Genomic DNA, 26,488 nt, shown 5'->3' on the forward strand with positions numbered 1-26,488 from the left:
GCCCTTGGCCTCCATCCCCACTGCCCCGCGCTGCACACAGGCCTCGCCGCTGCACCTGGACTCTGATTCTCCTCCCTGCATGGGCTTGGCATTTTCCCACTGCCAAGTCTGCCTGAGACCATCCAGTCCCCACCCTGCCAGGCTGCGTCCTGCCTGATGTAAGAGGCCACCGCATGCTCTGTGGGAGGGCGTGCGCCCTTCTCTTATTTTGTGCTGCTTGGAAAATTACAGATGAAAATGATAATGACGATGCTGCCTGCTCTGTAAATGCTACACGAGTGCCTGCGCCGTGTAGTGAACGCAACCCCCCAGGTGGCATCTGCCTTCCATTCTGCAGGTAAGGGCATGGAGGCTGTAAATGAGGCAGTACAAGGACGAGTAATGGGCCAAGGTTGCACCACTGGGTGCCAGTTCAGATGCCAGTGCCCCGCCCTAGCCACTCTGCCACCTGGTGTCTGGACCTTGCCTGAGCTGTCCTCCTGACTGAAGCCCCACCCTACATGGAGGCAGGAGATGCGCCTGAGTGTTCATACGTAGGCTGGCCCAGAGTCTGCCACCCTGCTCAGCAGGGGCGCATGCTATAAAACTCTGCCCTTAGCCCACCTGTATAAGGGATGCCTGGGGGATGCCATTGACCACAGCCTGGGTTCTACCCCTTAACAAGGCTTGCTCTGTGTCGGTGTTCCCTCACCCTGTGTGGACTCTGACCTCACTTCCCTGCCAAGGTCTTTGCTTGGCTGTCCTGCCCCCATACCCCGCCATGCACACCGTCCTCCCCACTCGATCTGGACTCTGAGCTCACCTGGGCAGGTGTTTCACAATGAATGCACTGACTCCTCACAACAAATCTCTGTCACTACACCCACATTACAGATGAGGGCACAGAGAGGGGCTTGCCCAGGGTCACACGACACGTTAGGGCAGAGCTGCAATAGGAACTGGTATCAACTCGTTTGGCCCACACAGCTCTCCTGCCACGCCTCGCTTTGCCCCCCACTCTGCGGCTCCCTCTGGCTTTCTTGCCCTGATCCCTCCCCTTTGGTTTCCATCTTGTTCCAGTGTGATTTCATTCTTCCCGCCCTGTCCCCACCACCCCCTGGCTAACTCAGGCGCCCTCCTTTGCACTTGGGACCCCTGACCTGGGGCATTCTCTTCCCGCGGATGTCACTGTAGTGTTCCTCTGCCCTCCAGGTCTCACTCAATGTCACCAAATACGAGAGGCCCTCCCTGCCTGTTGGCCACTCTCTAACTCATGCTGGTTTTGTACAGCCTGTGGTTCTGGGGTCACCTGGGCGTTTGTTTACATGGCTGTCTGCCCTCCATCCTAGAGCGGCGGGCTCACGAGGGCAAGGCCATGGCCCGTCTAGTGCTCTGCAGTATCCCTGACACCCAGTAGGGCCTGGCACATGGCAGGTACTCCATAAATATTTGCAGATGGATGAATACAACTGCATCAAACAATTCACTGAGTTGTCTGCCGTTTCTGGACGTTCCAAGGGGCTGGCACGTGTCTCTTTGCACTCCCTGGAGCCCAGCTCCTAGAGATGCCACCACAGGTCACTAAGGGCACTGCCACCTGGCCTCTTGGCTCCAGGGAGCCCCTGTTTGACTTTCAGGGCATGGCTTGGGCATCCATCCCTCCTCTTGGCCTTGGGGGTCTGCCTTCATGGTGGCTCCATGCAGGTGAGGCTGGTGAGCCCAGTTCCCGGACTTGTAGGGGATGTCACCAGCTCTGCCCCGGCCTGGTGCTTGGACTCCCCTCTCCCCTCCCACATCACTCTCCTCCAGGGTGTACTTCTCATTTGTTCCAGAAGGCACTGACCCCGGGCGCTTATTTGATGTGACTGCCGTGTGAGCTGGTTATGTTCCTGTCTACTCCATCTTCCTCTGCATCGTTTGTCTCTACACCTGACCATTAGCCCAGGGAGGGTCTACTTGGGAATCTCTGAAACTAGGAGGACGGAGCCAGGAGGGTGTTGTTCTGCTGTGCCCACGCTGGGTTGCCTCTTAAATACCTTTCAGTGATGAGGAGAAAGAGGATGCTGGCTGAAGGACTGACCCAGACTCCAACCAGGCGTATCCCCTTGAGGGCATCTCTCCTCCCCAGGCAGTTGACCAGCAGGGCTTATGGAGATGGTCCTCTGTGGGTGAGGGCAGGTCTAAGTACTTAATATACACTGTGCTGTGTGCACTAAGTCGTTTCAGTCGTGTCTGACTCTTTGCGACCCCATGGACTGTAGCCCAGCAGCCTCCTCTGTCCAAGGGATTCTCCAGGCAAGAATACTGGAGTGGATTGCCATGTCCTTCTCCAGGGGATATTCCTGACCCGGGGGTTGAACCCAAGTCTTTAGCGCCACTTGGGAAGCCCCGAAAAACACTAACTGGTTTAATCTCATGATGCAGGGGTAGTTAGCCTCCCCATGTTATGGATGATGAAACTGGTCCAGGAGGTGAGGTGGTCTGCCCTAGGGTCATACAGCTGTTGAGTCCTGTGATGTGACATCAGCCACTCTGATCAGCGGCACAGCTCCCCATCAGCCTGCTTTACCACCTGCTCTACATCCGGGTACCAAAACACAGTCTTGCATCTGGTTCTGAAGCTGCTTCCAAGGGCTTTCGGCTGCCACCACCCACGTCCTCTCTCTCTGCTCCCCATACCTCCTTCTGCTGTGTTAAGTGGTTCTCCAGATCTTGCACTTTCCTCTTTTCTGTCTCTAAGGCTTCCTTGGCTTTTCTTTTCTCATGGGCCATGCTGCTCTCCAAAACCTGAAAATCAATGACCGGTCTTTTTGGTTGCCTGCACATTTAGCGGGGGAAATTGCTAGTAAGCATGATACCAATAGTAACGACAGTAGCTCAAATGTTGGGGGCTGGTCTTATGTGCCAGGGCCCAAGGCCAGTGCTCCTCACCCAGTTTATTCTCATAGCATCCTCATCCACAGAGAAGTTGTGTCCCCATTTTATAGGTAAGGAAACTAAAGAGTGGAAAGTTCCTGGGGACCCAGGGGTCCTGCAGTTTGTTAGTGGAGAGGCCAGAACTGAGCCCTGATATTGTTCATGTGCAGAGGCCCCGGCAGGGAGCCAGTGAGGAAAGGCGACCAAGCCTGTCTTATTACGGAGTCTGAGTTCTTACCATCGTGCCAGGCTGCCTCTCTGATAAGAAGAAGAATCTCATTAATAATGGAATTTCCCATTATTGAAATAAATCTCTGAAATAGAATCAGGTTTCTAAAAGAGGGCAGTGTATTGAATTAATGAGCCGCACACACAAATTTCTGGAAGGGGAGGGGACCAACCTCACAAGGGAAGCTTTGAGGGGATGAGAGGGCTGTGGTTAGTATTTAGTGCCCATAATCAGGGATTTTTTATCCAGGAAGCAACTTGCTGATGAGCCGTTCAGTTAAATGGTTTATGCAAATTGCAGAAGGATAGAAGCTGCCGGCAAAGCCCCTGTTTCTAGTCACTGCAAGAAAGGCACCTCAACTCTCAAATAGGTTTTATTATTATTACTTTTTTATACACACCAAACTTAAAGTCTTTATTGAATTTGTTGCAATACTGCTTCTGTTTTATGTTTTGGTTTTTTGGCTGCCAGGCATGTGGGATCTTAGCTCCCCAACCAGGGGCCAAACCCACTCCCCTGGCATTGGAAGACAAACTCTTAATCACTGGACTACCAGGGGAGTCCTGGAATGGGTTGTGTTTTAAACACCATTGGCTGTCAGATGTCTGGAAGTTGGAATGTGGTTTCCATTATAGCCTGTGGTTAGGGTCCTAGATTAGCCTGCAAAAATACTCAATCCATAATATGGATGAAATAGTATATACTTTCGTATATTTTTTTCAGTGAAAAGCAGTTTAAAAAACTCCAACACTCAGCGGTTCCAATACCAGCCCTCAACGAAGCAGAAGAGCACTAACATCATGGGAGCTCCACGTTTATTTTGAAGTTTGAGGTGGGTTTAGGGGTAAGACATTTTGCTGCCCCACTGCGTCTGATCTCACATCGACACTCAGGACTTTGCTATGCCGCCGAGCTGGGCATCACAGGGAAGGCTGTCCTTGCACAACTCAGGCCCAAGTTCTGTCCCCCTTGGACATTTTGCTTCCACACTCCTGGGCAGGTCTTGGGAATTAACCTTTAAAGTTACCTCCAAACCAGCCATGTGACCTGGTGATTCTGTCGTTCTTAGAGATTCATCTGACAGTGTGGTGCATGCATGTGTGCAATACACTTAGTCGTGCCCGACTCTTTGTGGCCCCATAGACTGCAGCCCACCAGGCTCCTCTGTCCATGGGATTCTCCAGGCAAGAATACTGGGTGGGTTGCCATGCCCTCCTCCAGGGAATCTTCCTCACCAGGGATCGAATCCGTGTCTCTTGTGTCTCCTGTGGGGTCTTTATCACTAGTGTCACCTGGGAAGCCCCTGACAGTGTGGAGGAAGGTCTAATGGAAAGAAAAATCTCACGTGACTGTCTGAGGTTGATCAAAGCCTGTGTCTGAGGTTCTGATTTCAGATTTCCCGACAAGAAGCCACAGAGAGGTCCTCCTGGGAGGAGCGGGCTGATGTTGTCCATGGTGTGGGTGACCCGGCCACAACTCCTCTTGCGTTGGGGCTATCCACCATCAGCCTGTCTTTAAATCTCCCTTCTGAAGTGCCCCATGACCTCAAGACCGCTCAGTTCAAGGGGCTTTCCCATCCCTGTGCAGATGACCTCTCAGTGGCATTTCGCCCCAGCGAACCCTTGGGAGACCCTCCTCTTCCTCGCCATCCCTGGAGAAATAACTCAGGACCAGGCGCTGACACTGTTTACACAGGCCTGCAGAGCACATCTGCACCAGAGACCCAAGTGAAACCCAACATGTAAACACCTCCCCTCCCTGGATAGGATCAAACTGCATGAGCTCTACTCACAGGTTCCTCTTTTCCCTTCCTGGGGGGCGGGGCAAGGATTTCACTCTGAGAGGTAGGGATGTGGTGGAGGGTTCATACAGTAAGTGCCTAAACAGCACTGGAAGTACAGTGATGGTATTAATAGCCACCGTTCATTGAGTGATGATTCTGGGTCAAACACTTCATTGTACATGATCTCTAACCATTATCTCACAGCCATCCTTTAAAGAAGGTAGGTACTGAGTCAGTAAGCAGCCCAGCCGGAATCTGAACCCATGTCTCATCTGGATGCAAAGCCTCACTCTTCACCCCTTTACACTGCCCCAGGACTGAAGCACAAATGAGAACGTCGAGTAAAAAAGACCCAGGGATCTGAGAGTGACCAAAGGTAAGTATATTCAAGTGAACAATGTAATAAGGCTTTCCCCAAACCTAGTTTGGACACATCAGCAGAAGTATAACATCTTTGAATGGGGCGAGGACAGTCCTGCTCTAGGCCACTGCATGATGGAAAACTGTCCAGATTTGGCTACAAACAGTTTAGGAAGAAAGCAGATGATGGGCTGCAAACCCAGATGCCTGTAGGGGCTCAACAGTTACCTGAAATGAAATGAGTTGTGTTGAATGCAATAGGGAATGGTGGGGACTGTGGCAAACATCTGCTACTTGGTTCAGCTCCAGTCCATTTCTGCTGCAAGTAGAAAGGAGGGCCAGTCTTCCTGACTTTTCAAGAGAGGATGGGAATCTGGATTTGTCAGTAAATTTTATGAATTCAAGATAAAACACTCTAGGCCCAAGCATAACATGTCTATGAGCCCTTTTCAGCCAGTGAGCTGCTAATCTGTCACAGGTTAATCTGTCGCAGCTCAGAGGAGGGGACCAAGGCCAGGCTCCAGGCCTGTGAAGGGCATTTGCGTCTGGAGAGGAGCTGGTACCTCTATTCTTATGCATCTAAAAGGTTACTCTGTGAAGAGAAAGCAGACGGGACTTGCAGGAGCCCAGAGGGGTGGGTGGAGGGTTGGAACCTTTTCTGAAAGAGAATCTGAGTCAACTCAATCTAAAGGAAGAATTTTCTGCTAGCCAAGGCATCAACACTGGGATGGACTTCCCTGGGCTGTAGAAAATTTCTTGGTGGTGGAAATGAAGTGTGGGGCATTTTAGGATGTTGTTGGATTCACGTTGCCCTAAAGTCCCAGGATTCTGAAATTCCTCCATTTTTAGGATTCAGGATGTAGTCTCCATGCAGAAAACACACGTTACCAATCCTGATGTGTCCCCTAGGATTGTATTTTATGACATTTACAATTTTTGTGTAAATTGTAGGCGCAAGGTTACAACTCTAGGGTCCTCTCCTAGAGTCCCACTTGCTTCTTCCTAAAGTAGCTGAGCTCCCCCACAGACAAATCCCTCTAGGAAACTCCGCCACGCTTGACTCCCCATCAGCTGTGGTTTGAAACTTACTTCCACGTGGCCCTCAAGCTGGGTTTGGGTTTGAGCCGCCTATCTCCCCGAGCTGCGTACCTCCTTCTGGTGGGTTAAGCGGTTCTCCAGCTCTTGGACTTTGCTCTGTTGTCCTTCTAATGCTTCCTTTGCTCTGCTTTTCTCCTGAGAAATGGTCTCCTCCAAAGCCTGAAAACCAATGACCGGTGTTTAACAGACAGAATTACGACGGCAGGAATCCAGATTCTGCTAGGCATTGAATGGGCAGGTGAACTCTTTACTACTCACAGCATCCCCATGGGGAGACTGTGGGCAGCTGAGAGCCTGGCAGCTGGGGTGGGCAGGCCCAGATGAGTGTCCCAGGTGAGTCCGTCCTGGCTGCCTGACCTTGCCCTGGGCTCAGGCCGGCTCTGCCTCCCCGAGCTCATACCTTTTTCTGGCGGGTTAACCGGTCCTCCAGCTCTTGGGCTCTCTTCTGTTCTTCTTCTAATGCTTCTTTCGCTCTGTTTTTCTCTTGAGTAATGCTTTCCTCCAAAGCCTGAAAGTCATGACTGTTGTTTAATAGACATAGTTACCATGGTAGGAATCTGGACTCCAGGCCAGGCACTTCACAGATTAACTCTTTCACATCTCAACACACAACAAACCCAAGGAAAACTGTGGACAGTATATCTAGGGCCTAAGATAATGGGGTCTGGAGTTGGCGGGGTCAGATTAGAGCCTGCGGCTGATTCTTCCTAGGGGTATAGTCTTGGGCAAGTGAGAAGCTTTAGAAACCTCAGTTTCTCCATCTGTACAATGGGGACAGTAAGAGTGCTTCCTGCATTGGGTTGATAGAAGCAGCAGATGAGATGATGAACATGAAATGCTTGTCACATGATAATCATTCACTAGTAAAGATCAATCATTTCTTCTGTCATTTCCACTTTCTTGAGGAGGAAATAGGCTTAGAGAGTTTAGGAATGTTTACCAATGAATCACATCAATGGGAAACTGAACCCTGGTCCCTTTGATTCTAGAACCAGTAGTTGGCAAGCTACGGCATGTGGGCCAAATGTGGCCCACTGTCTGCTTTTTTTTGTAAATAAAGTTTTATTGGAACTCCACCATGCTCATCGTGGGTTGCCTTGGCACTGCAACCACAGAGCTGAGAAATCAGGACAAAGACATGACCTGCACAACTGAAAACAGATACTATGTGGCTCTTTATGGGAGAAGTTTGCTGACCCCTGATCTAAACCATTAGTGTGTGCATAAGTCAGGGGGATGTGGTTAGCAGATCATAATAATAATTAAAAGGGATGTGGTTAGCAGATCATAATAATAATTAAAAAAGAACGATAGCTTCATAAGTTAGCTACTCAGTCGTGTCTGACTCTTTGCAACCCATGGACTGTAGCCCACCAGGCTCCTCTGTCCATGGAATTCTCCAGGCAAGAATACTGGAGTGGGTAGCCATTCCCTTCTCCAAGGCATCTTTCTGACCCAGGGATTGAACCCCTGCGTTGCAGGCAGATTCCTTAATGTCTGAGCCACCAGAGAAGCTCTATAAGGGAACCTAGAATTTCTTACCATTGAAGCAGAGTCCTAAGACAAGTCAGGGTTTGTGAGGAGGAGCTTAATTAATGAATTTTGACACACATATTTTTAGAAAGGGTGGGGGGTGACAGTGCCATGTTCATTTAAAATTGGGGAACCTAGCACTCAAGCCTGCGATGATACTTCTGGATGAGTCCCTGGGGTCAAGCCAATCAATGTAAGTGTCTGGGGAAGAATGACCCTCAATGGGACAGTAGTGGACATGAGCAGCTGTACTGTCTGTCTGTGGGTCCCTGGCTTTGTGTTCCCCTCTGCAAGGGGTGGTGTGCCCTCTGAAGTTTGGCGTGATTAAAGGGGGGTTGATGTCAGCCCTTGAAACCCTGTGTCTGTTGGAATCAATATTACAAAGGGGCATCTGGAGGGCCCAGGCTGGTGCTGAAGGTGGTGGTGAACAGGCTGGGGCTATAGTACTGTACATTCACAGTGGAAAACAGTCAAACCAAAACTGAAACTAAAATAAGACATTTGGGAAGGGAGAAATTAAACAGAGAAGAGAGAGGAAACAGGTGGAGAGTTCTGTGAAGGTTTTGAAGATTTTTAGGTTCTTTCTGGTTTTATTTCCCTCTCTATAGAATGGCATTGTTTTTTTTCTTCTACATCTAATTGCCCTTCTGAAGGGACCTGTCTTGATTTAAGGCCATTGTTTATATACCTGTATGGGGCTCACAGGCGATTTTGGTCAGGTGGTTCTTTCTTTTTAATATTTTATTTCACAAAAGGCAGAGAAAGAGGCAAAGAGGAGAAGAGGTAGTGAGGCACGGATTAGAGGATGAGATGAAACTGGAAGAGGCCGCTGCCTCTTGGAGAGGCCTGGAGAGTCGGGGCGTCTGACAGAGAAGGAGGGTCCCGGCAGGAAGTCACCAAGCTGTTCCTGGTGGAGATGGAGGAACTGGCAGTTCTGGTCCTTTTTGGTGGAAGAAAGGAGGTGCTGGGGTTCGGTGGATCTGGTGCTGCTGTTTTGAGGTACGTGGGAGATGCTCTCTGCGGTGGCTGCACGTGGGAACCACCAGGGAGAGCTCACCAATCCCAGGGCCTGAGCTGCACCCCCACCCCAGCTAGATCAGAATCTGGGGGTGGGGGAGGGGGAGGGGTGCAAGGCCTTAACATTTTTTTAATCTCTTGAATGACAGAAGTGCAGCCAAAGTCGTGAACCAGGGATCCAGGGTGATGGTGACGGAGGTAGTTAAATTCATGGTGGGTCCCTGAATATCAAAAATGGCCAACTCAGGACTTCCCTGATGGTCCAGTGGTTAAGAATCCTCCTTGCAATGCAGGGGACATGGGTTTGAACCCTGGTCTGGGAATTAAGATCCCGCATGCTGGGGAGCAACTAAGCCCACAAGCCACAACTACTGGAGCCCGTGCATCACATCTAGAGAGTCCATTTGCTGCAATGAAAGATCCTGCAAGATGCAATGAAGAGCCTGCATGTTGCAACTAAGAAGCGACACAGCCAAATATATAAATAAATATAAAAAAAAAATACAAGGAAAGGAGGAGAATTGGCCTATTAACTGCAGTTTCTGGCCTTCTCCTGAGATTCTGAATCAGTGGAGCTGGGGCAGGGCCCAAGAATCTGTATTTTCAACCAGCTTCCAGGTGGTTCTTATCTGCCAGCTTGGGTAAAACCTTTGTCTGAGACTCTGTCGCTGAACATGTGTCTGCAGAGCTGTGCCATCAGCACTGGCTAGGAGCTTGTCAGAAATGCAGAGTCCCAGGTTCCACCCCAGACGGGCTGAGTCAGAATCTGCCTTTTTACAACATCCCCAGGTGATTCACAGGCACCTCTGAGTTGAGAGGCACTGCTGGTAGCATCCTTTAATTGGCCGTTTTCTAGAAAAGTAAGCAGCAATTTTGGCCATTTTATTCCCTTGATCTGTATAAACAGAAAGCAAAAGACTGAAATAACACTGGCTGGTCTTGCACATACTTAGAAACACTCTGTCGGTCATAAACCAGGACTTGTAGTAATGCCTCAGATCTGTAAAATCAGCTGCAGTGTATAAACCAATGAAGTACTGTTTCTAGAAATTGCAATAACCGTGCCTACTCAAGTTGATCCTGCTCTGAGTTTTAAGATCCAAGCTTCATGTTAATTCCTCCAACATTATTCACCCTTTTAATTTATTTTTTAAAAAACATGTCTATTTATTTAGGTGCACTGGGTCTTAAGTTGCAGCAAGTAGGATCTTCGAGCTTCACTGTGGCCCGTAGGATCTTCAGTTGGGGCTTGCCGGATGTGGTTCCCTGACCAGGGATCGAACCCAGGCCCTCTGCATTGAGAGTGTGGGATCTTAGCCACTGAACTACCGGAGAAGTCTCCATTCACCCTCTTAAATTAATTTAATTCCATGGCATCCATCAAGATTGCTGCTGAAGTTTCTGCTCTAAATGTGCGCCCTCAGTTTTTTATGGGGAAGGTCATCTCATCCTTCCAGCATGAAAGGGAAGGAAGGGGCCTCCTTACCGCCTTCTCTTCCATCAGGCACTGGACTCGGGCTTTCAGCTTCTCCTCCTGCTGGAGCCTTTCCTCGCTCAGCTTCTCCTTCTCTGCCAGGTGCTCCCGCAACTTCTCTTGCATCAGAGACTGCTGAGTTTCCTGAGAACTGCTGATCTTGATCTGAAGGGAGAGGAAGGGAGATTGTGGCTGATTAGTCCTGTTCGGGACTAATGCAGGAGTCATTTCTACTACTTTTGCGGGAGGGACAAAAGTTCCCAAAACTTTCTGAAAAATGCAGAAAAACTATGCTTAACCTAGTAACCAGTAGGGAAGCAGCAGAGCATCATAGATAAGAGTTCAGACTCTAGATCTAGACAGACTCTCAGCCATAGTTCTTTCTATATGCCTTTTCATTTAAAAGATGAGGTTAATATGAATATATACTTCTTAGTGTTATCAGGACTGAACGAGATAATGTTGGAAAGCTTTTATCACAGTGCTTAGCACGTAGTAGGTGCTTAGTAAATGGTAGTTAGGCTCATTCGTTATTATTTGCTGAGTGTAAGAGGAAAAGCAGTGAGCTAGGGCCAGAAGGCCTGAACTTTTGTCTTGATTCTTCCACCAACTAGCTGTGTGACATTGAGATAGTCACCTGAGCCTCTGAACGTCATTGTCCCTATCTGTAAAATAAGGAGAATGGACTAGATCAGGGCTTGGCAAACTATTGTCTGCAGGCCACATCTGGACCACTGTCTATTTTTATAAATAAAGTTTTATTGGAACACAGCATGCTTGCCACACCCATTCATTTATGCAATTGTCTATGGTTGTCTTTGCTCTATAGTAGCAGAGTCAGATAGGTGTGACAGAGATGATATGTCCTGAAATATTTACCGGCCCTTTACAGAAAAATTTTCTTACCCCTGGAATTGATGGTCTTTGTGGCTGATTGCTGCGGTGCTTCCCCTATTTCACCCTTCCTCTGTTCATACCTTTGGTTATGTAACTTGTAGTGCCTGCCGACATCCTGCCCCCGAAGCTGAACTCAGTCATGTGACTTGCTCTGGCCAGTGGGATGTTGGCAGACATAACACAAGGGCCTGGTTCCTCTTCCTGATCTCTGCTTCCTCTGCTAGTGCCGTGAGAACATGCTCAGGCCAGCCTGCTGGAGGATCAGAGCCATGTGCAACAGAGCACAGCTGCTCCAGCTGAGGCCAGCCTAGATCAGTCAAGAGCCAGCCAACACCCAGGACTGTGAGTAAGTCCATCCAAGGCCAAAGGATTCATCCCCCAGCTGGGCCCGGACATGTGAGCAGTGGACAGTAATTGTGGAATACTGCTATTGTTTATTATGCAGTATTAATATGGCAATAGCTGTCAGAGCAATACAATCCCTAAGGGTTATTTTGCCTCTAAAATGTTGACATTGTGTAACTTTTGGTATGTCTGCTCTCTGTACTGTGGCTAGCTGTACTTCTTCCACTGCATTTAATAAACACAAATTTTAAGATCTAATGTCATTTAAAATTGTCTGGGTTTGGACAGAGGAAAACAAGTCTCCTTGCCCTCCTGGGAGATCTCAGCTACCCCATCTGAATCATTTGGAGTGAAACTGGAGATATCATATCACCTTTTGGAGAATGTACACTGACTACCTCATAGAGGAACAACGGAGTTAAGATGCCCAGTGCCATGAAAATTTTAAGGAGGAGCTGAAATGAACTTTTGGAGCTCAAAGATTACCTGAAGTTCCTGGGTCCGGCTTGTAATTTTTTTATAATGTTCCAGAAGGTATTTCAGATACAAAGACAATCCTTAAGAAGAGAAGCAAGAAGAAGGTAAGTATCAAGTCAATTCACTTTCTTTGTTTTATGAATAATGTCTTCACAGGGCTTGCTGACAGGAGGATGAGGGCAACGCTACCCTCCCATCAAGATAACACAAGTTGCCATCCATCTTGTGTTTTTTTAAATGGCTGATCAGCTTCAGTTGGGCTCAAATCCAACTTTCTTTTTGGAGGTAGACAATAAAAACCATCCACAGAACCCTTGTTGACTAAGTGTCCACTGTGCACAAAACTGTGAGCTGAGCTTGGGGGATGGCATGAAGCCATTCCTCAAGGGACTCAGGTTCAGTCTGAGAACAGGTCTAAGTGTCTGACAGGAAACAGGCAGTGACCCCAGGTGGTGTGGAAGTGACCGCTGAAGGAGTGGGGAAGTGTGAGGGTCCCAGAAGAAGAGCTATTGTTTACCCAGAGTGATCACCGCTCAGCTGAGGATCCACTGGGCGTGGGCACTGGCATATGTTCAGAGTTGGAGGGGAGGACATTTCAGGATGGACGATGTGGATGAATGGTGCCCGCAAGAATAAAAGGATATTAGCATGTGGTTTCTTAACGACATCACAGTGAGTTGATGGTGACATTCAGAGGGACTTGATTACAGGCTGATGGGTAGACCAATCTGGTCTGGTACAGAAACAGAGAGGCTTTTCATTCTGGGTGTCAAAGCTTTATTATGTTCTGGGTATGAAGAACATTTGATAGATATTTTTTAACTATGGGGTTTATTTTTCTAAATATGGGTTGATTGAGCAGTCAGTTGGGGATGCCCTTAAAAGCAAGTTTAAGTTTTCCCAGTGTGAACCTTAAAAGGTCAGAGAAGTACTTTCATTTATTAAATTCTCTGTTGGGGGAACAAAGCTTCTCGCCCGACATTTTATTTATTTTTGATTTTTCAAAGGGTCTTGATCAGTGGTTGTGTCTTGGCTAGAATTTGTGGGACTTTGGTTGCTATACAGTCGGCATTTACAAAATCTGAAGCATCATAAATAAAGTTATTTATTTAATCATAAAAAAATCAATGCCCCCCCCACACGCAAAGATTTCCAGGTCCTAATCCTGAGAGGCCATGGACATTACCTGACAGGGCAGACAGAGATTTGTGGATTTGAGGAAGTTGAGGATCTTGAGATGGGGGGCTTATCCTGGATTGTCTGTGTGAGTCAAATATAGGCACAGGGGTTCTTACAAGAAGTGGACAGAGGGATTTGACTACAGACAGAGGAGAAGGTGATGTGACAGAGCAGAGAAACCTGAAGATACCCCCTTGCTGGCTTTGGAGATAGAAGAAGGGGCCATGAGCCACAGAATGCAAGGGATGAAGGAGTAAAGACTGGAAAGGAGTAAAGACTGGAAAAGGTGAGGGATCAGATTTTTTTCCTACACCCTCTGGAAGAGACCGACCCCTTGACTTTAGCTTAGTGAAACTCATTTTGGACTTTGGGCTCCAGAGCTGTAAAAGAATAAATATGAGTTGTGTTAATATAAGCCACAGACCTGTGATAATTTGTTATCACAGCCATGTGTGCATGCACACTAAGTCACTTCAGTCGTGTCCAACTCTGCAACCCAATGGACTTTAGCCTGCCAGATCCTCTGTCCATGGGATTCTCCAGGTAAGAGTACTGGAGTGGGCTGCCATGCCCTCCTCCAGGGGATCTCCTCGACCCAGGGATCGAACCTGTCTCTCTTTTATCTCCTGCACTGGCAGGCAGGTTCTTTACCACTAGTGCCACCTGGGAAGCCCATGACAGTCACAGGAAACTAATATCGGGGGGTGAAGGGAGGAGGCAGGATGAGAGGTGGGGAATGCAGCACATGTTCTGGAAGAGGGTCGAGGTTAGTTGGGGTGGAGTGGATGATGGGGAGGGGAGGAGTAAAGGGAAGAGTTGGGATGGAGGCTGAGGTCAATTTGTGGCCAGCCTAGGGCAGTGGCCTAAAGACTGTAAACCTGACTTAAATTCGAGTGTGGCCTGTGTGCCCAGCTCTCTGCTAAGCAATCGACGCATCACCCCACTGTATCGTCTGACCATCGCCCCATTTTACAGACTAGGCAGGGGGGCGCTGAGACATGTGGCTGCTAGATGCTGGCAAGCAACCTAGCCAGGGCTTGGGCTCACAGCAGTCGGACTCCAGAGTCTGAGTCACTGCTTTTTCGGCTGCTGATACAGCAGTGAATTGGCTTAATGAACTGTTTTTTTTTTTTTTTTTTTTTTTTTCAGAAAAATAACAGATGAATTAGAGAGGAAGGAGCCAGTAGAGTTTCTTAACTATAGCACTACTGACATATTAAAAAACACTTGCTCCTTGGAAGAAAAGCTATGACCAACCTACACAGCGTATTAAAAAGCAGAGACATCACTTTGCTGACAAACGTCCATATACTCAAAGCTGGGCTTTCCTAGTGGCTCAGATGGTAAAGCATCTGCCTGCAATGCAGGAGACCTGGGTTTGGTCCCTGGGTTGGGAAGATCCCCTGGAGAAGGAAATGGCAACCCACTCCAGTACTCTTGCCTGGAAAATTCCATGGATGCATGAGCCTGGTAGGCTACAGTCCATGGGGTCACAAAGAGTTGCATACAACTGAGCGACTTCGCTTTCTGACTTTCCCTTTCTTTCTTATGGTTCTTCCAGTAGTCACACATGGATGTGACTGCTGGACCACAAAGAAGGCTGAGCACCAAACAATTGATGCTTTCCAACTGTAGTGCTGGAGAAGACTCCTGAAAGTCCCATGGACTGTAAGGAGATCAAAGCAGTCAATTCTAAAGGAAATCAACCCTGAATATTCACTGGAAGGACTGATGCTGAAGCTGAAGCTCCAATACTTTGATCATCTGATGCAAAGAGCCAACTCATTGGAAAAGACCCTGATTCTGGGAAAGATTGAGGGCAGGAGGAGAAGGAGACGACTGAGGATGAGACGGTTGGATGGCACCACTGATCAATGGACATGAATTTGAGCAAACTCAGGGAGACAGTGAAGGACAGGGAAGCCTGGTGTGCTGCAGTTCATGGGGTCACAAAGAGGAGGACATGACTCAATGACGGAGCAACAGCTGATATATTGGGCTGGATAATCCTCTGTTGCGGGGCTGTCCTGTGCAGTGTAAGAATCTTGAGCAGCATCCTGGCCTCTAGCCTCTGGCTTCCAGGAGCATCCCTCATCCCAGCTGTGATGATCAAAGATGAGAAGGTTTTGAGAAAGAGACCCGGTGGGAGTGGGGGCGGGTGGGTAGGACAGAGAGAACAGAGCTTGGGGAGGAAGGTGGGCCTTCAAAGACGAAGTCACAAGTTAGTGGTGAGGACAGAGGGTGTAACACACTGTAAGGTCTTGGTGGGACAGGAGTACAAGCTGTAGAAAAGGAGTTAAAGAAGCAGTGATCCTGAAGATGCACCAGCTTGAAGGGCATGTTTGATGACAAAGGAGTGAGACGCAGAGAAAGGCTGGAGATGCTGAAGGAGGAGGTCGTGATTCAAGACCTTGCACACAGGATGGCCTGGGAGGGAGAGAGAAGGGGAAACGCAGGGAGGGAGGAAGTACGCCTGGAAGAGAACACAGTAGGGGAAGACAGACGGAAGAGGGGGAAGATGGATGTGGAGGGAAATGGAGGGGAGCTGAACAGGCTCGCGCCTGGGCCCTTGACCCGCGACAAGGCCACCTGCTGAGAATGTCCAGCTTGGAAGAGTGAGAATGATAACAGTATAATAATAGTGAGTCCCTTGGACTGCAAGGAGATCCAGCCAGTCCATCCTAAAGGAGATCAGTCCTGGGTGTTCATTGGAAGGACTGGTGCTGAAGCTGAAACTCCAATACTTTGGCCACTTCATGAGAAGAGTTGACTCATTGGAAAAGACCCTCATGCTGGGAGGGATTGGGGGCAGGAGGAGAAGGGGACGACAGAGGATGAGATGGCTGGATGGCATCACCAACTCGATGGACATGAGTTTGGGTAAACTCCAGGAGTTGGTGATGGACAGGGAGGCCTGCCATGCTGCGATTCATGGGGTCGCAAAGAGCTGGACACGACTGAGCGACTGAACTGAACTGAACTGAACTGAATAATAGCTAGTGTCAGTATTAAGCACTTGCTGTGTGCCAGGCACCATGCCAGGAGTTTGACACGTGATATTTTCTAATCATTACAAACAACCCAACAAGGAAATTTGTTTGCATTTCTAGGCACGACGCAGACGCTCAGCCAGGTTAAGCTGTGGAGCTGGTGAGCAGTAGGATCAGAGTTCAGACTTAGGTCTGTTGTTGTCTCTCTCTTTTTTTAAAAAAAAATTATTTATTTTTAATTGTCATTCTCTTTTAAGAGAGACTAGAGGTTGGAGAGTGAAGGGTTGAGCTGGCTGATGTGAAGGGTGTGTGATAAGAAGGATACCAAGGTGGCAGAGACGGGTGACGCTAGCTTGGGCTGTAGAAGAGGGGTTTTCCTCTTTGAGAAGAAGCAATTCTTTATTATATTCTGGTTACAGAAGTTATGGAGGACAGAGGAGACAGCCTGATGTGCTGCCGTCTGTGGGGTTGCAAAGAGTCGGACACGACTTAGCGACTGAACAACAACAACACATAAGTTACACTTGCCTGTTACACAAATCCAAACAGGACCGAGACCCACAAAGTGCAAACTGTCCCTCCACCCCCGCCGCTGTATCCTCAGTGGTCTGCACACAGCAGGTCTGCAATAAACAGCTGTTAAAAGACTGAGTGAAAGTCAAGGCTCATGCAGTCCCATCATACTGGGATAGGCCTTTCAACACTTGTTTTTTTCTCCAAATTTCTCTTGTGGTCAGATAATGACACTTGGGGAAGAAAAAAAAAAAGGGTAGAGCGGGGAGAGAACACTGTGTATATTCTATGACAATCTACTTTTTTTTTTTCCACTTAAAAATACTGTTTATCTTGGATATCTAAGGAAGAGTGATTTTCTATGTATGGAGAGAAGACTTTGTAACAAAGTCTTGCAGAAATAGACACAATCAACTGAGCTTGCAAAGAAAAATGTAAAAAGTCCTTTCTTTCCCTTATCAAAAGAAGCTGAGAAACCAGGCGGGGATGAAATTTAAGATCCTCCTTAATGTCTCCTATCTTCCCAGTGGGCTTAGTGTTTCTTGTCTTCCTAGCGGGACCAGGCAGCAAATCCTTCACCAATCAGATTTTTTTTTTAGATCACAGACTTTTTAAAAAGTAAGGTATGGTTGATGTACAGGTATTGTATGTTTCAGGTATATAACATAGTGGTTCACAACTTTTAAAGATTATATTCCACTTACAGTTATTATAAAAATGTTGGCTATATTCTCTGTGTTGTATAATATATCCTTGTGGTTTATATTTTATACATAGTAGTTTATGCCTTTTAATCCTCTATCCCTGTTTTTTCCTCCCCTTCTCTCTCTCCATTGGTAACTACTAGTTTGTCCTCTGTATCTCGGAGTCTGTTTCTTCTTTGTTACATTCTCTAGTTTTATTTTTTAGATTCCACATATAAGTGATATTATACAGTATTTGTCTTTTTCTGTCTAACTTATTTTGCTAAGCATCAGTTCAGTCAGTCAGTTCAGTCGCTCAGTTGTGTCCGACTCTTTGTGACCCCATGAATCGCAGTACACCAGGCCTCCCTGTCCATCACCAACTCCTAGAGCTTACCCAAACTCATGTCCATCGAGTTGGTGATGCCATCCAGCCATCTCATCCTCTGTCGTCCCCTTCTCCTCCTGCCCCCAATCCCTCCCAGGATGAGGGTCTTTTCCAATGAGTCAACTCTTCTCATGAAGTGGCCCAAGTACTGGAATTTCAGCTTTAGCATGATTCCTTCCAAAGAAATCCCAGGGCTGATCTCCTTTAGAATGGACTGGTTGGATCTCTTTGCAGTCCAAGGAACTCTCAAGAGTCTTCTCCAACACCACAGTTCAAAAGCATCAATTCTTCGGTGCTCAGCTTTCTTCACAGTCCAACTCTCACATCCATACATGACCACCGGAAAAACCATAGCCTTGAGTAGACGGACCTTTGTTGGCAAAGTAATGTCTCTGCTTTTGAATATGCTGTCTAGGTTGGTCATAACCCTCCTTCCAAGGAGTAAGCATCTTTTAATTTCATGGCTGCAGTCACCATCTGCAGTGATTTTGGAGCCCAGAAAAATAAAGTCTGACACTGTTTCCACTGTTTCCCCATCTATTTCCCATGAAGTGATGGGACCAGATGCCATGACCTTTGTTTTCTGAATGTTGAGCTTTAAGCCAACTTTATCACTCTCCTCTTTCACTTTCATCAAGAGCATAATACCCTCCAAGTCCATCCATGTTGTTGCAAATGGTAAATAATGCTGCTATGAACACTGGGTTCATGTAGCTTTTCAGATTAGTGTTTTTATTTTGGGGGGATAAATATCCAGTAATGGAATTGCTGGATCCTATGGTAGTTTTGGAGAAGGCAATGGCACCCCACTCCAGTACTCTTGCCTGGAAAATCCCATGGACGGAGCAGCCTGGTCGGCTGCAGTCCATGGGGTCACTGAGAGTCAGACATGACTGAACGACTTCACTTTCACTTTTTACTTTCATGCATTGGAGAAGGAAATGGCAACCCACTCCAGTGTTCTTGCCTGGAGAATCCCAGGGACAGGGGAGCCTGGTGGGCTGCCATCTATGGGGTCACACAGAGTCGGACACGACTGAAGTGACTTAGCATAGCATAGCATATGGTAGTTTTATTTTTAGTTTTCTGTGAAACCTTCAAACTGTTTTCCATTAGTGGTTACACCAATTTACACTCCCGCCAACAGTGTGCGATGGTTCTCTTTTCTCCACATCCTTGACAACATCTGTTATTTGTTTTCTTTTTGATGATGGTTATTCTGACAGGTGTGAGGTAATATCTAACCAATCAGATCTTTAGTAGTGATCCCACCTTCTGGGCTGCTCATGACATCACCCAGCAATACTTCAGGTGGTTTCCCTCTACATTACTCAACCTGGATTTCCCTGAGGGACTTACTTCAAAATTTTACAAACCTAGCTTGTTATTACATGCATTTTATCTCTTAGGACAATATTTTAAAAGGCAGGTAGTATGATGGTTAAGAGCAGGGGCTTTGAGTTCGGAGGGACCTGGAGGGAGTGCCAGCTTTACCACTCGGTAGCTGGCAAATACACCCATTGTCATGACTCTTGAAAGGAGGTCCAGGAAGAGGACAGAGCATTCATAGCTAAGAAAACCTGACTTGCTGTCAGATGTAGATGGGGCAGGGGTCACAGGTAAAGTCACCTTGGTGTGAGTAAATCAAGCAGCGGTGCTGCTGGGCACATACCCATCTGACTGCCACCCACATTAGTTCACATTACATCAAGAGTGATGCTGATGGCAGCCGCCACTGACTAAGGCTCACGTGTGCCTCTGTGGTTTGGGTGCCACATCACTCAACCCTCACAGCTACTGGGTGAGATCTGTCCCCCATTTTATGACCAGTAAACAGAGGCACACAGAAGCCCAGCAACCTGCCCACACAACTGATGGTGCACACTTGAGAGTCAAGCCTTGGCAGCTGGTCTCCAAAGCCCGGACCCAGAATCTTCACTGTAATGCAAACCTGGGGCAAGGCCAGCAGTGTGCTCAGGCTGGCATCAAATGTTCTTCATCCCAGGGGATGAAACTCTCAACTTTGCCTCCACTCAAGTTAATGACAGAACCTGTCCTCTAGGAACTGGGTATGTAGCTGGTACCTCTCTGGATCTTTAGAGGTCATGTGGGGTCACAGAAAAAAACACAGCCATTAGAATCACAATGACCTCAGTTTGGGTCCTGACCCTGCCATGTACCAGCTGTGTGACTTTGAGCATGTTTTGTAATGTTATTGGTACTCCGTTTCCTGGCCTGCAAAATAAAGACAACAATAGTACCTAGCTCATTGGGTTGCTGGAAGATAAAAGTATGAGGTACATGTAAAACAACTAACACAGTGACAGGTACCCAGGAGGAGTGAAGCAAACCATGGTTCCTACCCTTTTTGTTAAGGAACTGTAAGCACAGAAGACTCTTAGGAGTGTTTGTGGTTGGTGATGAATGACTGACGATCCCCTTCTGGCCTCAGTACCTCAAATCACCTTATCACAGTGAAATACTCATAAAAGGTTTTGGGCCAATTTCTGCATTTTTAAAATGAGGATTTTACATGCTTTACTGAGTTGTACGTGGTTTACTGAGTTATTGTGAAGATGAACTGAGGTTGCTGCTGCTGCTGCTAAGTCACTTCAGTCGTGTCCGACTCTGTGCGACCCCATAGACAGCAGCCCACCAGGCTCCCCGGTCCCTGGGATTCTCCAGGCAAGAACACTGGAGTGGGTTGACATTTCCTTCTCCAATGCATGAAAGTGAAAAGTGAAAGTGAAGTCGCTCAGTCATGTCTGACTCTTTGCGACCCCATGGACTGTAACCTACCAGGCTCCTCCGTCCATGGGATTTTCCAGGCAAGAGTCCTGGAGTGGGGTGCCATTGCCTTCTCTGGAACTGAGGTTAGGTATGGAAAATACCTAGAACAGCGTCTAGAATGCAAGTGCTCAGTAATGAATGATGGCCACCACTGTCACCATCACCATCCTCACCATCTTCTACTCATTATTCTCACCGCCATGACCATCACAGTCGTCACCACCATCATCTTCACTACCTTCATCATCGTCGCCATCATCACCATCACCCTCGTTACACTTACCATTATTATCTGAACCATCACCATCACCCCTGTGTGGATGGCTCTAGGAACTACGGGCAAGTACTACCTAATCCAGAGAATATTAGGAATACTCTAGCTCATCTGGTTCTTTTCAACATTTGATGCTTTGAGAGAATATTGTTGGGGCTGGAAGATAAAAAGCCTTTTACCATTAGCTTCCTCTTCTACTGAATGAATGAAGAATGGGCCATAGTCACTGGCCTCTCTGATATTCCCCTTTAACATTTGATTTCTTAGAACCAAGTACGAACAGTTGTAATCAGAGAACAAAGTCTGTGTCTCCCCAGCTGGTTTTCCATAGAACATTATTCCAAGCGTTGTTAGTTCGGGCTAAGGGTAGCAAGAAGGAGAAATGTATTTTGGGAATACTGCATTCTTATCCCATCCTGAGAGATCCGTAGTGTGTATCAGTGCAGGAGGGGCTCTGCAGAGACTTGTTTGATATTGCTCAACTCTCCTCACTCTGTGAACTCCAGAGAAAAAGACAGGGGACCTGAGGAATGCTGCCTGAAAAGAGTCTTCCTCAAGCTTTCTGATGGCTTAACATTACAACCCATGTTTCTTTATGGTAATGCAATCAGTCATGTACAACTCTTTGTGACCCCATAGATTGTAGCCTGCCAGTCTCCTCTGTCCAGTGAATTCTTCCAGCAGGAATATTGGAGCAGATTGCATTTCTTCCTCCAGGGAGAATCTTCCTGACCCAGGGATCAAACCCGCATCTCCTGCATTGCAAGCGGATTCTTTATCGTCTGAACCACCAGGGAAGCCCTTTCATTTTCGTGACGAGATTAGAGACAGACGCTATAACGACTCTTGCGAGTGGGGAGGGGACAGTGCATGCCTTGCTTGGTCCACTGTCACTAGGTTAGAGATCATGGTCCTTCCCTGTTTTAGTTCCAGTTTGAAGAGCAGCTAGAACTGTGGGCCACGTCTCACCTGATTTTACATACATTCAGACTCTGCCATGATTACAGCAATAGTAATACTGTGGTTGCAGAGGTGTTGGGTTATTGGGAGGAATCCAGTCCCTGCCTCTTCTCTATATGGTCTGTGAAGGGCAGACATTTACAGAGAAGTTAATCTTGATTTTCTTTTCAAAAATGTTTAAAAGAAATTTATACCACCTTCTGGATTACCTTAGAGATATCCTGGCTGGGGTTGTCTAATCACTGGAGTTGAATCAGTTCAGTTTAGTCACTCAGTCGTGTCCGACTCTTCGAGACCCCATGAATCACAGCACGCCAGGCTTCCCTGTCCATCACCAACTCCCGGAGTTCACTCAGACTCATGTCCATCGAGTCAGTGATGCCATCCAGCCATCTCATCCTCTGTCGTCCCCTCTCCTCCTGCCCCCAATCCCTCCCGGTATCAGAGTCTTTTCCAATGAGTCAATTCTTCACATGAGGTGGACAAAGTACTGGAGTCTCAGCTTCAGCATCATTCCCTCCAAAGAAATACCAGGGCTGATCTCCTTCAGAATGGACTGGTTGGATCTCCTTGCAGTCCAAGGGACTCTCAAGAGTCTTCTCCAACACCACAGTTTAAAAGCATCAATTCTTCGGCGCTCAGCTTTCTTCACAGTCCAACTCTCACATCCATACATGACCACTGGAAAAACCATAGCCTTGAGTAGACGGACCTTTGTTGGCAAAGTAATGTCTCTGCTTTTGAATATGCTATCTAGGTTGGTCATAATTTTCCTTCCAAGGAGTAAGCGTCTTTTAATTTCATGGCTGCAGTCACCATCTGTAGTGATTTTGGAGCCCAGAAAAATAAAGTCTGACACTGTTTCCACTGTTTCCCCATCTATTTCCCATGAAGTGATGGGACCAGATGCCATGATCTTTGTTTTCTGAATGTTGAGCTTTAAGCCAACTTTTTCACTCTCCACTTTCACTTTCATCAAGAGGCTTTTTAGTTCCTCTTGACTTTCTGCCATAAGGGTGGTGTCATCTGCATATCTGAGGTTATTGATATTTCTCCCGGCAATCTTGATTCCAGCTTCTATTTCTTCCAGTCCAGCGTTTCTCATGATGTACTCTGCATATAAGTTAAATAAGCAGGGTGACAATATACAGCCTTGACGTACTCCTTTTCCTATTTGGAACCAGTCTGTTGTTCCATGTCCAGTTCTAACTGTTGCTTCCTGACCTGCATACAGATTTCTCAAGAGGCAGATCAGGTGGTCTGGTATTCCCATCTCTTTCAGAATTTTCCACAGTTTATTGTGATCCACACAGTCAAAGGCTTTGGCATAGTCAATAAAGCAGAAATAGATGTTTTTCTGGAACTCTCTTGCTTTTTCCATGATCCAGCGGATGTTGGCAATTTGATCTCTGGTTCCTCTGCCTTTTCTAAAACCAGCTTGAACATCTGGAAGTTCATGGTTCACATATTGCTGAAGCCTGGCTTGGAGAATTTTGAGCATTACTTTACTAGCGTGTGAGATGAGTGCATTTGTGTGGTAGTTTGAGCATTCTTTGGCATTGCCTTTCTTTGGGATTGGAATGAAAACTGACCTTTTCCAGTCCTGTGGCCACTGCTGAGTTTTCCAAATTTGCTGGCATGTTGAGTGCACACTTTCACAGCATCGTCTTTCAGGATTTGAAATAGCTCAACTGGAATTCCATCACCTCCACTAGCTTTGTTCGTAGTGATGCTTTCTAAGGCTCACTTGACTTCATATTCCAGGATGTCTGGCTCTAGGTCAGTGAGCACACCATCATGATTATCTGGGTCGTGAAGATCTTTTTTGTATAGTTCTTCTGTGTATTCTTGCCACCTCTTCTTAATATCTTCTGCTTCTGTTAGGTCCATAATATCACTCCTCTATTCTCATTCACTGGTGTAAGAAATGTCAAATTCATGCAGCCTCCCTGGGCGGGTGGTTTGGCAAGAAGGATCCACAATCTTAAAAACGTTGGAGTCCCCTAAGTGTGGCCCTGGGTTCTCCCTTCTCATCTGATACTTTCTTTCTCAGTGATACCATTCATACCCATGGCTTTAATCACCATCCATCCCACACAGTGACCAAGCACCCACCCTGTGGCATGTGTTCTTCTGGGTTTTGGGGCCACATCACTGACATTCATTTCCAGGCTAGATACCCAGGGTGACAGCTGCATCCTTGGCACCTCATCTTGGATGTCTCCAGGCAATTCTCACTATCTTCCCCCTCAAATCTGGTCCTCACGTCACATTCCTTACTGCGGAGTTTGGTGAAGGAACCACATCTGTACTTTTACACAAGCCAGAAGCGTGGAGATCTGCAACCCCCTTTCTCTCTGTGGTTTCTCTTGTTGTTGCTGTTTAGTCACTCAGTTGTGTCCAATTCTTTTGCAGCCCTGTGGACTGTAGTCCACCAAGCTCCTCTGTCCACAGGATTTCCTGGGCAAGAATACTGGAGTGGGTTGCCATTTCCTTCTTCAGGGGATCTTTCCAGCCCAGGGATTGAACCCAGGTCTCTTGCACTGGCAGGTGGATTCTTTACCACTGAGCTACCAGGGAAGCCCCTACCTCTTTTCTAACCATATCTAATTCCATTCATCTTTTAAATGCCCCTGGAATCTTCTCTCTTTTTCCATCCCCTTCTCTGCTGTAGCAAGGGCCACCATCGTGTCTTATGACAGCCTTCTAGCTGTACTCCAGGGTTCTGTGCTGGCCACCTTCCTGGACAGTTTCCATTCATAGCTGAGATGACTGTGTCCAAATGCAAGCCAATTCCATCAGTTCCTTACTTAAAACCTTTTATGGACGTCTTTCTGCTCCCTGGCCAAAGCAGAGCTTCCTACCAGGGACCTGCAAGTCCCTGGGCCCCCCGTGGTACAGCCCCCACTGACCTCTCTCATTGTTCCTTCCCTGCCCCACTCCTGTCCCCGTTTTTTAGCCCTTGCTTGTGTTCTCCTTGTTTCCTGTGATACCACCATTCTACTATCTTCACCCAGGATGCCCCCACCCTCCTCTGTTTGGCAAATAACTCCCATGCATCCTGCAGAGGCCCTGCCCTCCCTGTCCAAGTCAGAGCCCTGCACTTCTCCTTCAAAGCAACTGTCCCCATTAAAGTTTTCCATGTGAGTGATTTTTTGGTAACTGCCCATCCTATCCTGTCACAAGATGTGCTGATCTTCTCCTGCAAGAACTCCAACATTAAAACTCGCTGCTGAATAACCATTGACAGGAGAATGTTGGATCCCACCAAAAAAGATATCTCATGTCCAAGTGCAAAGGAGAAGCCCAGCAAGATGATAGGAGGGGTGAAATCGTGTTTAGAATCAAACCCCATACCTGCCCCTTGGAGGGCTCAGACAAAACCTTGTGTGCACCAGGGAACCCCACAGAGACTGAGCCAGACCTGCCTTTGAGTGTTTGAGTGTCTCCTGCAGGGGTATGGGTCAGCAGTGGCCTGCTGGAGGGGTAGGGGCTCTGGGTGCAGAAGACCTGGGTATGTCATAAGCCCCATTGGAGGAGGTCACCATTAACCCCACCACGGAGCTGCCAGACTTACACAGGACTGGGAAAACAGACTCTTGGAAGGCACAAACAAAATCTTGTGTGCACCAGGACTCAGGAGAAAGGAGCAGTGACTCCACAAGAGACTGACCCAGACCTGCCTGTTGAGTGTCCAGGAGTCTCCGGCAGAGGCATGGGTAGGTGGTGACCTGTGGCAGAGTTGGGGGCACTGAGTGCAGCAGTGCATGCACAGGACCTTGCAAGGAGGTAGCCATTATCCTCATTACCTCCACCATAGTTTGACCAGAGGTCAAACAACAGGGAGGAGGCACAGCCCCACCCATCAACAGAAAGTTGGATTAAAGATTTACTGAGCATGGCCCCGCCCATCAGAACAAGACCCAGTTTCCCCCTCAGTCAGTCTCTCCCATCAGGAAACTTCCATAAGCCTCTTATCCTTATCCATCAGAGGGCAGACAGAATGAAAACCACAATCACAAAAAATAATCAAACTGATCACATGGACCACAGCCTTGTCTAACTCAGTGAGACTATGAGCCATGCCATGTAGGGCCACCCAAGACAGACAGGTCATGGTGGAGAGTTCTGACAAAACGTGGTCCACTGGAGAAGGGAATGGCAAACTACTTCAGTATTCTTGCCTTGAGAACCCCATGAACAGTATGAAAAGGCAAAAAGATAGGACACTGAAAGATGAACTCCTCAGGTCAATAGGTGCCCAATATGCTACTGGAGAAGAGTGGAGAAACAATTCCAGAAAGAATGAAGAGACGGAGCCAAAGCAAAAACAACACCCAGTTGTGGATGTGACTGGTGATGGAAGTAAAGTCCGATGCTGTAAAGAATAATATTCCATAGGAACCTGGAATGTTACGTCCATGAATCAAGGTAAATTAGAAGTGGTCAAACAGGAGATGGCAAGAGTGAACATCAACATTTTAGGAATCAGTGAACTAAAATGGACCGGAATGGGTGAATTTAACTCAGATGACTATTGTATCTACTATTGTGGGGAAGAATCCCTTAGAAGAAATGGAGTAGCCCTTGTAGTCAACAAAAG

At 47.4% G+C, this 26,488-nt stretch overlaps 1 protein-coding gene across 8 annotated transcripts in view; it reads right to left on the minus strand.

The window, feature by feature from the left end:
- Nucleotides 1-26,488, minus strand: part of FHAD1 (forkhead associated phosphopeptide binding domain 1) — a 165,429-nt gene that overhangs the window by 38,370 nt on the left and 100,571 nt on the right. For 7 of the 8 annotated variants that reach the window (XM_027565334.1, XM_027565336.1, XM_027565333.1 and 4 more), the window contains 5 exons: nucleotides 12,118-12,188; nucleotides 10,402-10,554; nucleotides 6,766-6,873; nucleotides 6,417-6,524; nucleotides 2,659-2,766 (listed from right to left, as the gene is read on the minus strand). In XM_027565334.1, coding sequence (XP_027421135.1) covers nucleotides 2,659-2,766; nucleotides 6,417-6,524; nucleotides 6,766-6,873; nucleotides 10,402-10,554; nucleotides 12,118-12,188 — 548 coding nt within the window. The remainder of the gene's footprint in view (nucleotides 1-2,658; nucleotides 2,767-6,416; nucleotides 6,525-6,765; nucleotides 6,874-10,401; nucleotides 10,555-12,117; nucleotides 12,189-26,488) is intronic. The other variant, XM_027565335.1, reaches the window with a different exon arrangement.

This window comes from Bos indicus x Bos taurus, chromosome 16 (assembly GCF_003369695.1).
Source record: "Bos indicus x Bos taurus breed Angus x Brahman F1 hybrid chromosome 16, Bos_hybrid_MaternalHap_v2.0, whole genome shotgun sequence".
Taxonomy (NCBI): domain Eukaryota; kingdom Metazoa; phylum Chordata; class Mammalia; order Artiodactyla; family Bovidae; genus Bos; species Bos indicus x Bos taurus.